Source organism: Miniopterus schreibersii (assembly GCF_964146895.1).
Source record: "Miniopterus schreibersii genome assembly, chromosome: 10".
In the NCBI taxonomy this organism is placed as follows: Eukaryota; Metazoa; Chordata; class Mammalia; order Chiroptera; family Miniopteridae; genus Miniopterus; species Miniopterus schreibersii.
In genome coordinates, this window is record NC_138110.1 from 12,115,511 (window position 1) to 12,131,781 (window position 16,271).

At 44.8% G+C, this 16,271-nt stretch overlaps 1 protein-coding gene across 1 annotated transcript in view; it reads right to left on the reverse strand.

Moving 5' to 3' along the window:
• Window positions 1-5,735, reverse strand: part of TNFRSF11A (TNF receptor superfamily member 11a) — a gene marked incomplete at its 5' end in the record, with an annotated part of 50,763 nt that extends 45,028 nt beyond the window's left edge. Inside the window, one exon of the mRNA XM_081149062.1 lies at window positions 5,661-5,735. Within this exon, the coding sequence (XP_081005188.1) occupies window positions 5,661-5,735 (75 nt within the window). The remainder of the gene's footprint in view (window positions 1-5,660) is intronic.
• Between the last annotated feature and the right edge of the window lie 10,536 nt (window positions 5,736-16,271).

A 16,271-nucleotide genomic window follows, 5' to 3' on the forward strand; every position in this document is an offset into this window, starting at 1 on the left:
CAAGCGAAGCTTTCTGCCAAGCTATGGGTCCAAGGAAAACATTGCTGCCGCTGAGGGCAGGTGACTTATCTGAGGCCAGTGTGAGAGGACCATGGGTCAGGTCACACCTGCTCTGATGCTGGACCCTCTGGGGATCACTGGCTGCTTATCTCTCTTTAGTCCTGAGTGTTAGAGCTCTGCCTACATCCTGAACTTTTGAGACAAGACACCTTTAGGTCAGGAAATGGCTCTAAATTCCAGTGTGCACCAATTTCCTGCAGATCCCAATGCCTTGGGACTTTTAGCTGGTTTACTTGTACAAAATTTAAGTAACTTGTCTGCTGCCCAATAAAATAATCCAAAGCAGCTGGGGTTCAATAGCCTAAACTTCATCCTTCATTATTACTTGTTTCGAAAAAAAAAAAAAAGTCTCTCGTTACTTGAACCTGAACAACATTCTGCTTGGGACTAAGACAGAAATTTCCTCCATAAACTGTGAAAAAGACAATCCAAATAGTCAGCTATTTGTTGTGACATCAACCACATTTTTTTTTTTTTTTTACTGATAGGTCCAACCAGCCCACTTCCTTTGGCCCTGCATTGTCGGCACTAGCACAGGCCCCTGGCTCTGCCACGCTTGACTCTCGGCTTCTCCTTTCACCACTGCGCTGACCTGATTCAAGCAGTGGCCTCCTTACTGCCCCCTCCACCCACCCCAGACACTTCCCCATAGGGCACAAATCTGATCACGTCCCTCCCCGGCCCACCGCACATCCAATAAAATCTCAAGTATTTGGCTTGCACATAGGCTCTTGGAAACCAGGATGCTGTCCTTCCTAGAGATCCCTGGAGACACTGTCACGCCCCTCCGCCAGTCCCCCACCTGACATACCACTAGCCACCTTGTACCCCTGGCCCAAACTCTGCTCTCTCTTGTCTTTGTGTGCTTCAGACACACAGGACGGCATGGTAAGGAAGCACGAAGCATTCTCCCGGACACTTTCAGGAGGGTTAAAGCACTCCTGTCCTGGGTGCCCACCACACTTTGCAACCGATACCAGTCACACGCGCACCCTCCCACCTTCCAAGTGTCTGCCGTGTCCAGACCCTGCTCTCCCAGGCCTGGTGCAGACTGCCCCACATGTAATGGGGCTCCCTTTGTTGAAATAAACAAATACATGGAACACAAACTCCATTTAATCTCACTATTGGGTACCGTGCCCTGCGTGAGACGGCCCACAGACATCAAAGGCTGGAAGTCGGCGGGGGCAGCCCACAAAACAAACACAGATATGAAGGTATCAGCCCACATCCAGAAAGGGCTTCACCCTGGGACCTGCTGTCGTGAGAACAGCAGCGCCAGCCAGCCCTGGACAGCAGAGGAGACGGGGAGGCCTGGCGGGCGGGGAGCGCTGGCAGGAAGCAGACTGACAGCCGCTCTCAGAATGGGGACAGAGATACGGAAGGCTGCGTAATCTCACCCGCCGCCCACTCAGCATTAAACCTCAAAGCTCACGAAGAACTTCAGGCGGCCCGAGTCTTCTGTTTCGCGGAAGCCCGCTGTCTCGAGCTTGGTTTCTTCGGGCTCAGGGCTTTGGGGCAGAGAGACTGAGCTGAGCTTAGACTGTCTTCCTAGTAGTGGACCCTATAGGAAGCCCACACATGGCCACCACGGGGGACACAGACAAGGTGAACGACTGCCCACAAACCAGGTGAAGAGCCTAGGAGTGCTTGGAGAGAAAGTCGCCTGCGGGCAGAGTCCCACCCATGCCAGCCGGGGAGGCATGGAGGAGAGTGGGGGGCTGTGTGCTCCAGGGGTGGGGTGTGCTTCCCCTGTGGGCTCAGGTCAGGATACTGCAGGGAGACAGGCCCTCAGCTGTCGTGGGCGTCCATCTGCCCAGAGGGTAGTGGCCCTAGGAAGTGGGTCACCTGTAGATTGATGACCATTAGGGTGGATGCAGACCCACCTGGCAAAAAGAACAGCCCACACAGCATTCCTAGTCCACTGGACACACCCGGTGGGAAAAACATTAATATTTCTTCCCATGCACTTCAAAAATAGGATAACACGGGGCAGGGGGAGGGGGGTTAATACTGACATGGCAGATAGAGTTCCTGCAGCACCTTCTTAAAACAACACTGCGCAAAGGAGGCCCTGGCTTGGAACTCCCCTTTTCATGGTCTCGTAAAGCACTGATTTATTGACCTCTAAAGATTCACCTTTATTGTTTCAGTTTTCCTGGTGTGAGAATTCCTGGTAGATAGCTGAAAAAAGCAAGCTCATATTTCCTTATCAAGGCAGAGAATGCGTTCATATTACAGATTTGCCGTTTTCAGGGGGGAACTGGTGGGAAGGAAATAATGGGGAGTCATTTGAAGTAGTTGTTATTGACAAAATGAACTACAAGGCCACTGATCTGTGTGACTGTGGTTCTCCAAAGTAGGGAGGCAGAGAGACAGCCATGGAGGCACGGGGCACCCACCTATCCTATAGCCTCGACAGAGCTCCACCCTAGGGGATTTCCTCTACGGGGTCTCCCTTCCAGGGCCCTGTGGCCTATCTGTTTCTGATTACTCTCTTTACCACCTCAATAAGGGCCATATAGGAGTTATCTCAAAAACTATAAATGTTTAATGCCCTGTCTGTTGGTGAGGTTTCCTGAATTAAGTGCTTTGTGCTATCTATAAAGTCATAAAAATATGTGAAAGTATTTTTTTTGGCAAGATTCCTTTAAGCCTAAACCACTCATGCCATCCTCTCGACTAGGCTTCTTCCCCAAGCGTTTCTTCGAATCACTCCTTCTCTTGATTTCCTACCCATCCACCAAAGCCCACTTCAGAAACCCCTTCCTCCCAAAGCCCTCCCTGATTCCTCCAGCTATATTCACTCCCACCGGCTCCCCACCGCCCTCTGCTTGTCTCTTATCACAGCTGCTCTATCACTGTTAGCTTCACCCGTCTGGTCCTCTCCCCTGGACTGTGACCTGTGAAGACACAGCCACGTCTCCCTCTTGTTTCTCACTAGCACAATGTTTTACATCCCATAAATGTTTGTTGGCCTGGGTACGAATGAATCTGCCCCTAGGTCTTGGATAACTGGGGATAAGCAGTTACCTTAATGAAAACGGCATGCTTCTACATTTTCTTACTTGGAATAAACAGACATAAAAGCTTAAAATGTTTTTATCTGTAGGCAAATACTCTTCTTATGTCTGAAAACAAATTCCCTCCCAAAGACAGGCAGACAGAGATATAACCACAGAAATGATTTAAAAGGCAAAACTTACAGCCTTCCAGGTAAGTTTATTTCTATTTAATTAATGTAAACGAAACCAAGTTCAATACTTGCAGATAAAGCACTTTCTAGAAGCTGTTTTTGCCAACTATTTTACAAAACCAATGCCCTACCTCCAACACCACCAAGCAGTTTACCAAGCCTTGCCCCATGTGTAACTTACACCAATGGATAGCCAAAACAATTCCTTTTTACAAACTAATAGGTTAGCCAAAGAAGCAGTAATTGAACACACGGAGTGCTTGTAACTACAAGTATCTTTGGAGGGTAATACTGCATTTCCACTTTCAGTCAGTGGATTTCCACTGGGAGAGTGGGCATAAAGGATGTCATTGGATTGCAATGCCAATATCATCTGATTGTTTTCTGTTCAGGTATGATTTTAAAAATGCACATAATTCAGCCCTGGCCTGTGTTGCTCAGTGGTTGGAGGGTCAGCCAGTGCACTTCAGGGTCATGGGTTCAGTTCCTGGTCAAGGGCACATGCCTGGGTTGCAGGGCCCACTGGAAAGGCAGCCAACAGTTGTGTCTCTCTCACATCAATGTTTCTTTCTCTCTCTCTCTCCCTGCCTCCCTCCCTCCCTTCTACTCTGTCTAAAAAAAAAGAGAAAAATCAATGGAAAAAATATCCTCAGGTGAGGATTGGCAAATAAATAAATAAATGCACATAATTCCAGTTGCCGAAAGGAAAGGGAGGGGAAACAGCACTTGTTGAAAGGGCTCTCTGAAAAACAAATTTGTTTGGGTAGCATCTGCTGTTACTATTACAACCTACTGCATTTTATGCCCATGTGGGTAGTTTTTGTAACAAAATGGGAAACGCTTTTTTAAATTGCGTGGTAGCTGGCAGGTTTTTCTCCGGTGTCTAGTTGTTCCTGGGAACCCTGGTCCTTCTTTAGTTCAAGTAAGGTAGTGCCCTGCCCAACCTATTGAACACTTAATTAAGCAACACCTGAAGTGTTTAAAATGAAAAAAATCCCGTTTGGTTTCTTAGGCTTTCCTTTCCCTCAACGATTCTGAGGGACCCATACAAGGAGGAAGAGCACAGAAGGAATCTCCATGAGCATTTTCTGCTCCGGCCTCTGGCACATTCCTGTTCTCTTTCTCCAGGCCTGACTCCCAGGCAGGCTTTCCCCGTCTTCTGAGCCCAAACGCAGTCAGTTCTGCAAATGCCTCTGGGAGCCTGCACGGGCCTCTGCACGGGCGGTCACGGCAGCCTCAACCGAGGCCACCAGAGGGGAAATCTGAAACTGCTGAAACCGAGGAAACCACCACCACTGACCCTGCCTCCGCGGAACTTCCAAGCCCACAAGGTTCTCATAGGATTTGCGGTGCCGGGTTTGCTGCGGGTCCAGGAGGGGAGAAAGCCAGTGGCTGGCGTTGCTCACTTGCAACTGTACCGAGTGATGGGATAGAGACAATTCCTCCAAGGGGGCTGCGCAGCGACAAGGGCCTGGGAGCTCATTTGGGGGCACCCCTAGCATGCTTCACACTGAAGCCCTTCACGGGCCACGGGGTACTCCAGGCGGGGAGCTTGGGGGGGGAGGGGGGCTGGCACCAGCTGCACTAACCACTGCCCCGCCGTGCCTGCCACCCCAGCCCCATCCGGCTGAGCTCCAGGACAGACAGATTGACAGCAAGGCTGTTTCTGGCTCCCCCGCTGGCTTGAAGCCCCGCGTGTACCTTGGTTTCTCCCACTGCAAACAGCATTTTTGCCCCCACACCATCGAAGGGTTCCTGAGAACAAGTGATTTTAGTTATTCGGGGCCAGAGCCTGAACTGGTGGACCTTAAACTGCTTGTGGGGTAGTGGGAGGGGACATGATAAAAAGGTCCGGGGTCCGCTTCTCTGCAGAATCGCCCGGTTGGTTTCGTCCCACGCTCCAGGCGCCCTGCGGGCGAGCGCGCTCCGCCCTCAGGACGGGGCGCTGAGCTCGGGAGACGGCGCCACGCCCGCGGAGAGGGTCCGCCCGCGAGCTCGCGGGGGGCCCCCGAATGGCCTGGGAACTCGTGTTTAGGGGTGGCTCCCGCACGCAGGCACGTCTGCGCCTAGGGCTTCTCCCGCGCGGAGGGGAAGGCGCTGAGTCTGCGCGGCAGCGACTGTGCGTGGGAACTTCGGGGCTCCAGAAATGTCGGGGCAATAGTGCCACCAAAGCCTGCTGCTAAGTGGGCTTTGGGAAGCGCCGGGTCCGGTGCTGGGGTCCCGTAGTCCCCAATGCCCCATCCTCCCTCCCTTTCCCTCCCGCCACGGTCCAACCCGCGCAACCGCCTCCCCAGATTTCCACCGTCTCTGCCCCCAAAGGCTTCTCAGTCCCGCTGTCCCGGCGCCTCGCAGCCCCCGCGCTCCCCCAGCCCGGGGAGGGCGCCGGGCGCGGGCGGCCCCTTACCTGCAGCGGGCCGAGCAGCGCGCACAGCGCCAGCAGCGCGGGCAGCGGGCGGCGCCGCCGGGCGCGCGGGGCCATGGCGCGGACGGGCGGGCTGGGCGCCGCGCTCTGCGGCCTCTGTGGCCCGGGCGGCGAGGCGGGGTGCCTGGGACCTCAGGGCCGCCCCGCCCCGCCCCGCCGCGCCCCGCCCCGCCGGGCACCTGTCCCCGCCCGCCGTTCCCGCGGAGCCCCCCTCCGGCCGAGCCGGCCGCGCCCGCCAGGTGGTGCCCGAGCGCGGGGCGCGGCGTCTGCAGCCGGGACGTGCGAGGGGACCGGGCCCCGGGAGGGCGGGGCAGGGGGGTCCTCCGCGGCCGCCGCCCCAGTGGGCGCGGGGCGTAGCCAGGGAGCTTCCTCCCCTTGGCTCCGCAGGTTACACGCGCCAGCGGGCAGCAGGGTTGCCTGCGACCCGACCTGGGTGTCTTTCAGGTTCGCAGGCTCGCGCCAGCCTGCTGCACCCCCGGCGTCCCCCGGGAGGGGAGGCAGCCGGCGCCCCGGCCTCCGCCCCGCGCGCGCCTCGAGCCCGCGCGCGCAGCCCTTCCAGGCGGGTCCTCGCAGGGCGGGGCGGCCCCCGGCGGGAATGAACCAGAGGGGATCGTCGTGGACTACAGCGGAAGGATCATCACAATAACCGTCCAGCACGTCCATAAAACCCTCCCTCGGAGCTCGCTGTCTCCTCCGGACCCTAGCCCAGGCCGCGGGCCGCCGCGGGCTCCGCCCCTCCCGCAGGCCCCGCCCCTCGCCGCAGGCTCCGCCCCTCCCCGCAGGCTCCGCCCCTCGCCGCGGTCAAGGCCAAGCCTCGGCTAGACCTCTGTCCTGATAAAGAACCAGCCAGCTGTCTGGGGCACAGCACCTGTTCTGGTCACTTGTCATTTCTTCCTTAGGAGTGTGGCTTCACTCACATTCTAGGTCGATGCCGGACGCGCATGTATCCCCACTTTTTGAGTGAAAACACTTGCCCCATGGCAACAGAACACATCGTTTTAAATTCCTTGAGCTCCTGCCTGGCTCCCCTGCCCAGCGCGCGGTGTATCTTATCTTCCACGGGCACGTGAGAAAACTGTGCATTCCTCTGGTGTCGGGTGCAGTGGTTTATAAACCTCACTTAGGTTAAATTGATTGAAATACCCATATTGGTTTTCCATCTTGTTTTGAGAAAACTGGAAATTTCCAGTGATTGTGGATTGGTCTGTTTTTCCTTTCAGTTCTGTTTTCCCCCCCCATGCTTTTGAAGCTCTGATTAGAGGCATAAACATTTAGGATTATGCCTTCTTGGTAATATGACCCTTTTATCATTATTGTATGTCCTTGATCGATGGTAAAACGGGGTTCTGAAGTCTACTTTGATCTCCATTCTATGTACAGCCGCTTCACCTTTCTAATGAATGGCACTTACGGGGTATGTCTCATCCTATCATTTTCTGTCGATGCCCATTTTAAGGTGAGGGCGTATGATCGGGTCTTGCTTTTCCATTTTATCCAGTTTGGCAATCTCTGTGTTTTGACGGGAGTCTCTAGACCATTCACGTTTCATGTGATTATACTGATAAGGTGAAGTTTAAGTCTATCTTGCTGTTTGTTTCTTTTTGTCTCTTTTTTAAATCTTTTGGATTATTTGAGAATTATTTAGGATTCCATTTTATCTCCATTGTTATATAACTCATTTTATTTTACCTTTAGCTCTGGGATTAGAATGTGCACCTATGAATGATCACAGTCTACCTTCAGATAAATCCTGCCACTTCCCGTGACCTGTAAGAACCAGGATATCTCCATTCCGCTCTCCCACCTTTGAGCCACTGTAGTCAGACTACTTGCTGTGCTTTGTAACTCCTTACTGTGCAGCCTGATTCTGCATTGCCTGCTTGCTTTGGTGCTTTTTGGAAAGAAATCAGGTAGTGTCCACTAAATAATTTTAAAATGCAAATATCCTTTCACAAAGCAATTCCATACCTTGGAATCTAACATATCAATACACGAAGGGAGAGGTAAAAGGATATTTACCTTAGCATTTTTGGAAAACCACAAAGAGAAAAACGTGAATGTTTTAAAATATAGAAATGGTAGAAAAAATTGTGACCCATCATAATATAGAATATAATGCAGCTATTTAAAACATTGAGTAGTTTGGAAAAGATGCTCATGGTTCAAGGGTGGGCAAAACTGGGTTAAATTACCAGCCACCATTACCTAAAAGATAAATCATAAGTCAGGATATGAAATAATAACAATAAGAAGACAAATAATACAATAATTAATAAATAGTAATACGAGAATAAACTGTGTTTTGCCCACTCCTGCATATTAAGTAAAAGAAGCAAGTAACAGAATAATATAATCCCATATTTGTAAACAACAATCATAAATGAAAATTTCTGGAAAGACGATAATAGTAAACACTACTAGCATACTTACACTACTTGTACTTACAAGTTCACTTAATCCTTACAATGGCCTTGTAAGGAATACTGTTATCAGTCCCATTTTACAGATGAGGAAACTGAGACACCGAGGTCAGTAACTTGCTGAGGGTCACTGGCCAATATGTGGCAGAGCTGGGATTCAGACCCTGGCTGCCTGGCTCTGCAGTGTTAGTCCTGCCTCACTAAGCACAATATTTTAATATCAGGTGAGTTGCAGAAGGGAAAGGAGAAACTACTGATTTTACTTTTGATGTTTCTAAATTATTTACATTGAGGAAAAAGAAGCACTTTTGCATTTGAACTGACAGCTGTGTAAATGGTAAATAGATGTTAAAACTCTAAATGAAGTAAGTGAAAGAATGGTTGTAACAGATGAAAGAATAGTGAGTGATCTGGCCTATTGTTATCCTGTGGAGACAGGCTTTCTGGAAAAAGTAGTGGCATGAAAGCTGGATGAGGTGATGCTTTGCTAAAAGGAACTGTACTTCCACTGTGGCTCTTCATGAGAAATACCGAGGCTCATTCCTGGCACATTTCCAATGTCACCCCCTTCTTTGTTAAAAAAAGCTCAGGGGATTTAAAACTTCTGCTTGGAAAGCCCCAGAGGTGAGTGTGCTGGTTTTAGAAGCACTTTGAAAAATAGAATGCCCATGTTAACATATTAAATCTACTTTTTTTAAAAGCTTAATTTAAAAAAATTAAATTACTTAGTAAAGACTGTTTCTGTATTTACAGAACTATCACTGAAATAATTCAAATATTTTATAAATATTAGTGGAGAATACCATTTGTTACCAACATAATCCATTAAAATGGGCTTGAGGATGAACAAAGCTCGTTATACAAACACAGGAATCATGGGTTTATTTAAAAACTCTTTTATATGAACAGTGTGCACCTCACCTTGGAAATCCCCACTACTCCCTTCTGCACAAACTCAAGTTTTCAGAATTAAAAAGGTAAAATAAAAATGTGGCATCATTTCTTTTGAATGGCTTGTATTATATTACATTTTAACAATCTTCATTTAAACACCCAAAACTGAGACACAATCTCATTAATGAAATACTTATAAATGTCAGTAAGAATGAGAATTAATGTTTATATAATTTTTTTCACATGGTGACATAAGAATCGTTACTTTCACTGGGCACAGAGCTAAAGAGAATACATTTAAAAAGCCAAGTTTTTAAGTGAATATAAGACTTTACAAATCTTCCAGTGAAAAAACTAATAAATACAATGTTTTCATTACCTACCCTTTTATGTTTTGCTCTTTCCCTCATCTTGCCTATCAAATACTTTTTAAACAAAAGTAAAGCATTGATAAATCTGTGTCCCTCCAGAGATAAATTAAGATTTCAATACTATTCCATCATGACACCCAAAAATGATATGAAAATTTATGAAAATGTTTGAACTGTAGACATGGGAACCTATCTTCCTTGCTTTGATAGACAAGAACTTTTCTAGTTCTACAGATTTGGTGTTCAAAATAAGTGAATTTCTGAACTGTAAAACAAGCATTGTCCTATGCTGATGGCAAAGTTTGCTTTCAGACTGGCCAGATTCAGATTGGCCTCGATAGACATGGATGTTGCTGTCCAGATTAAGATAGAATGATTTCTTAATAATATTTTTTATTGAAGTGTAATTTACATAAAGTGTACAGCTTAATTATAAAAGGAAAACATACATGTAGCCAGCACCCGATCATGAAATAGAACATCACCAGCACCCCCAAAAGCCCCCTTATACTCTCTTCTAGTTGTTGGCCCTTCATCTCTCTCGTTACGTTTAATTATAACACCACTGATCAGTTTTGTCTGCTTTTGAACTTCATATAAATGGCATCTACACTGGAGTATGTATTATCTTGTGTGTGGCCTTTTTTCAATATTATGCTTGTGAGAGTCACCCATGTCATCACTGTCCATTTTATGAACATATCACAATTCATTTAACATTTTACTAATGAAGGCTATTAGGGTTATTTTGTGTCTGTGGATTAAGATTGCTAGCTAATATGCAGTTTATGAGTTTTGACCTCTAAGTTCATGAGAGAGAGAGGCCTGGCCTTTTCCTTTGTGAACTGGGTCCTGTCAAGTTTAGGTGTTAGGGTTTTGCTGGGCTGGACTGTGAAATATCTGGGAGAACTTTTATTTGGTAGGATTCACTGATGAAGCCGCCTGGGCATTGGGGCTGCTTTGTGGCATGGTTTTAAATTACAAGGTCATCTCTAGGCTGTATTGTGTGTTCACCACAGGTCAAGTCTTCCAGCACCATTTATCCCCTTTGCCTTCTACGCCCCCACCCCTTCCCCCTGGAAATCACCAGACTCTTGTCTGTGTCCATGAGTCATTTTATTTCTTTGCTTAATCCCTTCACCCCACTCACCCAGCCCCTAACGCCCTCCCCTCTGACAGCTGTCCGTCTGTTCTCCATAGCCGTGAGTCTGTCTCCTCATTGTTTAGTTTATTTTGTTCATTCAATTTGTTTGATATAGAACTACTGAGATTTTGTTTTTCTTTATGTTGGTTTTGGTAAGTAGTTGTTTTTTTTTAAAAAAAATGGGAATATGTCCATTCCACCTAAACTTTTAGCTTTCTTGGTATAAAGTCATTCATCGTATCGTATATATTTAATGTCATAGGGTTTGTAGAGGTTTCTTATTTTCCATTTGTAATATTGGTAATTCAGGCCTTTTCCCTGATAAGTCTTACTGGGGTTTAATCAAATTTATTAGTTCAATTAATTAGAATCAAATTTTCAGCTTTCTTGATCTTCTCTATTGTGTGTTTTCTATTAATTTCTGATTTTTACTGCTTCTTTGCGGTTCTTTTCAAACTTCTTGAAATGAATATTAGATACCTAACCTTAAGGCTTTCTTTCTAATCTATGCATTTGCACCTGTATGGACAGCTCCCACTAAGTACGGCTTTAGTTTCATCTGACAAGTTTTGAAATTTTTATTATTTAATGCAAATGTTTCCTAATTTTCATTATTTCTTCCTTAACCTATGGTTTCTTTTAGAAGCACATTGCCTACATTTCAAACATATTTTATTTTCTAGTTACCTTTTTGTTATTTTTGTAATTCTATTGTGGTCAGAGAATGTATTTTGTAAGAATTCATTACCTTACTATCAAAACCAGACACATTACAAGAAAACTACAGACCAATCTCTTTCTGGAACACAGATGCAAAAACCCTCAACAAAATAAAAGCAGATGGCATCCAACAATGTATAGGAAGAATCATATACCATGACCACGTGGGATTCATCCTAGGTCTGTGAGGCTGGTTCAACATTCAAACACCAATTAATGTAATACACCCAATGGGCTCAAGAAGAAAAATCATATGCCCACATCAATAGATGCAGAAAAAGCATTTGACAAAGTCCAACAGCCATTCATGATAAAAACTCTCGGTTATAGGAATGGAGGGGAACATCCTCAACTTGATAAAGAATACCTACAAAAACCCAGCAGCTAAGGTCACACTTGGGAGAAACCTGAAACTTTCCTGCTAAGATCAGCAAGATTTTGATTTGCAGAGAGAACAGATGCCCAATGGGCCCCATACTTCTCCGAGTGTCAGTCTAACGCCATCATCGCAACCCTGCTTACCTCACTCAGCCCAAGATTTACTGATCTGAGCTCTTGCCCTTGAGCTACTCTGAACATTCCTTAATGTGACTTAATCCCAAACCCTTCACCAGCCACGGGGCCCCTGGAGACTCACCGTCTGTCTCGTCTACACCCTCGACCTCTTCGTCTCATGGGCATTGAATCCTGGTTACCCCTAACCCTCCGCTGCCCTGCTAAGCTTTTTTTTTTTTTTTATCTTTATTGATTTCAGAGAGAGGAAAGGAGGGGAAGAGAGAGAGCTAGAAGCATCAATGATGAGAGAGTCACTGATCGGCTGCAGCCCGCAACCCGGGCATGTGCCCTGACCGGGAATCGAACCCTGATCGCCTGGATCCCAGGTCGAGGCTCAACCGCTGAGCCACGCCTGGCCGGGCTTCCCTGCTAAGCTTTTAAGTGGAGGCTTTTTATTTTTGTTCTCACAAACCTCTGTGCCTTACGGCCGGGTGGCAGAGCACGTATCTTATTTGCTTTTCATTTCTACTCCCAAAGGCAGTATCTTCCCATCTCATTTACTTGAATATTGTCCCTGAAACATATCTCTGACTTGACTGAAACCCATCCCTCAGGTGATGACCCCCTCGCTTCAGTATCTGTCCTCTGGCCTGGTTTGGATGCTGTGGCCCATCGCTGCAGTCATTCCTGTGGTGGTGGCTTTCACATCCGTGTCCTTCCTCCCGCTGGCCAGCGCCTGGTTATACTTTCTTCTCTGTAAACGGCACATCTGCTCCTGAACAGCTGAGCCGAGCTGGAGGGGAAAAAAATACAATTGTGCTAATGGCTCTCTCTAAATCAATAATTGCTATTTCCAGTTGGACTTTCAAAATTGCTTGGCAACCCTACAGCTCTCAGTAATTCACTGTGCCATCCTTGAAGGCAACCAGATCTGCCTCCTCTCTCCTGGAAGCTCCAAGACTTGCCCTGTGCCCACCAAGTTAATGTCTTCGCTTCATACTTCACTGAGAAAATAGGACTTAAGTGGAAACCCCCTAACCTTCCCACCAGTAAACCTACCAACTGGCCTCCAAACGTATCTATTCTCTGCTTTCTCCCGTTACGAAGGAGCCCACTGCCCCCCTGTGTGCGGAATCACCCCCTTTCCCTCTCCAGGGTTTCACTGTCCGTAGCTGCTCTCACCTGACCGCCTTTCCCAGCTATTCTAGGTAAACCTCGCCTAGCACGTTACCCGTTCACTCCCTAGAAAACAAAAATATGGGGCGGGCGTTATCCACGCTTTATGTAGTGATTTAAAATTTTTAATTTCACTTTGAACTTTCATAATACTTTCTAAATGCTAAAAACACTTTCAGGTTTACTACTATGTAATTCTCATAAGCTCCTGTGAGGAATAGAGAGCATGTTATTATTCCCATGCTCTCTGATGGCAAGACAAAATAACTTCTTAGAAAGGTGATTACACTTATAAAATCCATATAAAAATAAATGAGAAAATGATTTACACTGTAAAGAGTATTGGCCTTATTTAAGATAAGATAGGAAGGCTTATAAACAGAGAAAGTGAAAAATTAAAAAACTGTCATGTAATTATCAGAAATGAACATAAAGCATCTATGAAAAAGTCAACTAGATTTATACGACTTAGCATTGTATATTTTATATAGAGAAATATACAGTATTTTCAGCTTTACTGAAAATGCACATTCTAAAAACATCTAAGGTTGTAAATGGCAACAGTTCAAGAAAGGGTTACTTTTCCAATAAGATCATAGTTTGCTGAAGTTTTAAAAAGCAGACTATTGACAAATGACAACCCTAAAGAACATCACTGACAAGAATTTAAGTGCCTAGCCCTGGCTGGTGTGGCTCAGTGGCCTGCGGACTGAAGGGTCTCAGGTTCGATTCCAGCCAAGGGCAGGCACCTGGGTTGCAGGCTTGGCCCCTGGCCCTGGCTGGGGTGTGTGCGGGAGGCAACCAATCGATGTGTCTCACATCGATGTTTCTCTCTCTCTCTCTCTCTCCCTCCCTCCCTCCTTCCCTCTCTCTCTGAAAAGCAATGGAAAAAAGACCCTCAGGTGAGGATTAAAAAAAAAGAAAACTTAAGAATTTAGTGCCTAAAACACACAACACAAAATGCCAGCTTATACACACCAAGAAACCTATTGGTGCAATGATCTAATGGAAATAACTATAATGGATCAATCTTTGATGGAATAAAAGGAACTAAAATAGTAATTGAGTCTTCTAGATAGATAGGCTTTGGGCAGAATTTTCCAGGTATTATTGAAGACTCTTTGGAAAAAAAGCAAATAATTTACATTCCTCACCACACTGATCAGAAGGAATTACTTATATACTATCAAAAAAAACATAATAAAGTTATTTTATATTGTGTTAAGTTTACATTAACTGTTGCGTACTTTATAATTGGTTGGTCTTATAGTAAAAAGGAATTTTTATTTAAAGATTTTTCTTAAACATGAAAACAAAGCAAATCTTCAAGAAGGCAATCGAAGCAAAGTTTCCGGCAGTTAGTCCTGAAGGGAAAGACGAATGAGCAGACACGCTACTGAGATTATGATTAAAGAGCCGATGCCGCAGGTGAAAGGCACACGGAACATCCTTTGGATGGAAATAGTCTAAAATACAATTATTTTGCCAGTGTGCAGAAATCTTCCAGATACATTTATTAGTTTTGATTAGTAGCACATATTTTTAATCTATTTTTAAAAATCTACTGAAATAAAATAGTAACAAAAACAGGTACACTGTAAAGTTACATTAGAACTTTCAAACACATGTCTATTTACATGAAAGACTAAATTCATTTCATAGTTTGCTTATAAGAGTTAATATCCAACATAAAGATGGAATTTTGTTACCTATCCAATCTAGAGAATTTTAGAAATTAAAATAGCTAATTACAAAGCTCTTTAAATATAGAGTGTCTCCAAAAATATATACACACACACACTGACACCCTGTGCATTCTTTACACAGAAAACAGTTAAGAGATTGGTAACCAGCCCGGCCAGTGTGGCTCAGTGATTGAGCGTCAACAGATGAACCTGGGGGTCATGGTCAATTCCGGGTCAGGGCACATGCCCGGGTTGTGGGCTTGAGCCCCAGGAGGGGGTGTGCAGGAGGCAGCGGATCAGTGACTCTCTCTTATCACTGATGTTTCTATCTCTCTCCCTCTCCCTTCCTCTCTCTGAAATCAATAAAAACATATATATGTAATATATATGTGTGTGTATATATCTATCTCCCTCTCTCTCTATATATATGTTTGTTTTTTAAAGAAATCAGTAACCAGCACAAAATGTTAGCTGTAGTCTGCTATCGCAGATCAACAAGGTGGTATCTAGAGAGAGTTATGTCCTTAAAGTTCAAATCATGGTCAAACGTAGATTATCTTAAACATTGGGGTCATGAAAAGACAATTCAATGCATATCGATTTTTTTACCTCTCCAAACTTTATCAGAGACCATTTATTTGAAACAATTTTCTATTTCTTTTTTTTAAATTTTATTTTTCCATCACCATTTATCCCCTCTATGCCCTCTCCCACCTTCCCCCTCCCCCTACCTCTGCAGTCACCACCAATCTTTGATTTTGGTAAGAAAAAGAAATTGCAGTCACCACCAATCTTTTATTTTTGTAAGAAAAAGAAATTTCATAGCGCCTTGAATTGAAATCCCATTAAAATTACTTATTCACAATTTCATTCAGGTTGTAAGTCAATTTGATGTTTAGAAAAGTAATCCTTCTAAAGCAGTGACTGATGCAAATAAATAAAGGTCAAAGACGCCTGTTTACAGAGCTAGATATTGCTACCATGCAAGCGTCGTTCTTGAAATAATTCAGCGAAGTTCCTGACTGTGTTAATCTCTGGCTTGCCTTTGAAACAGGCATAATTTCAAATCAGCCTTCATTATTTTGCTTTCTGTTAAGTTGCATACTTACACTTGTGCTGTTTTAATTTCTATTTAAAAAGAGTAAGTATGGGAGTTTTATGGCCTGTTTTGGAAGAACACAGTCTCAATGATTAGTATTTGTCTTGTCTTCAAAGAATCCACATTTTAGTATAAAAATCAATATGAAAATAAAAGTGAAGTCTTATTGACATTTAGATATTTAACAGCATAAGGGAGACTTGGAATATATTGTATATCTTGCTAGCTGCTGCCTTTAAAAAAACCATTAGCAATTAAATAAGTGGATTCACAAATTAATAAAAATTATCACAATAAAATACATTATATTTATTTATCTGGTAACGAACATACTTATTCTATAGATGAAAGCAAATGAGAGTTTAAACATTTTTTTTTCTAAATCATCTCTGAAAATGTATTAATTTTATAGCAACAATCTTTTTTAGTAAAAGTAAATTAAAATAGGTAATTCATATAGATTACATTCCTAAAATAACATATTAGTGCATTTTAATGAGTATATGCTTTCTCATTTTCTTTCCCTTGGATATAGATATAGTGTTTCAAAATGGAAGTAAATACACATAGCCAAAAACAAAACAAAAAC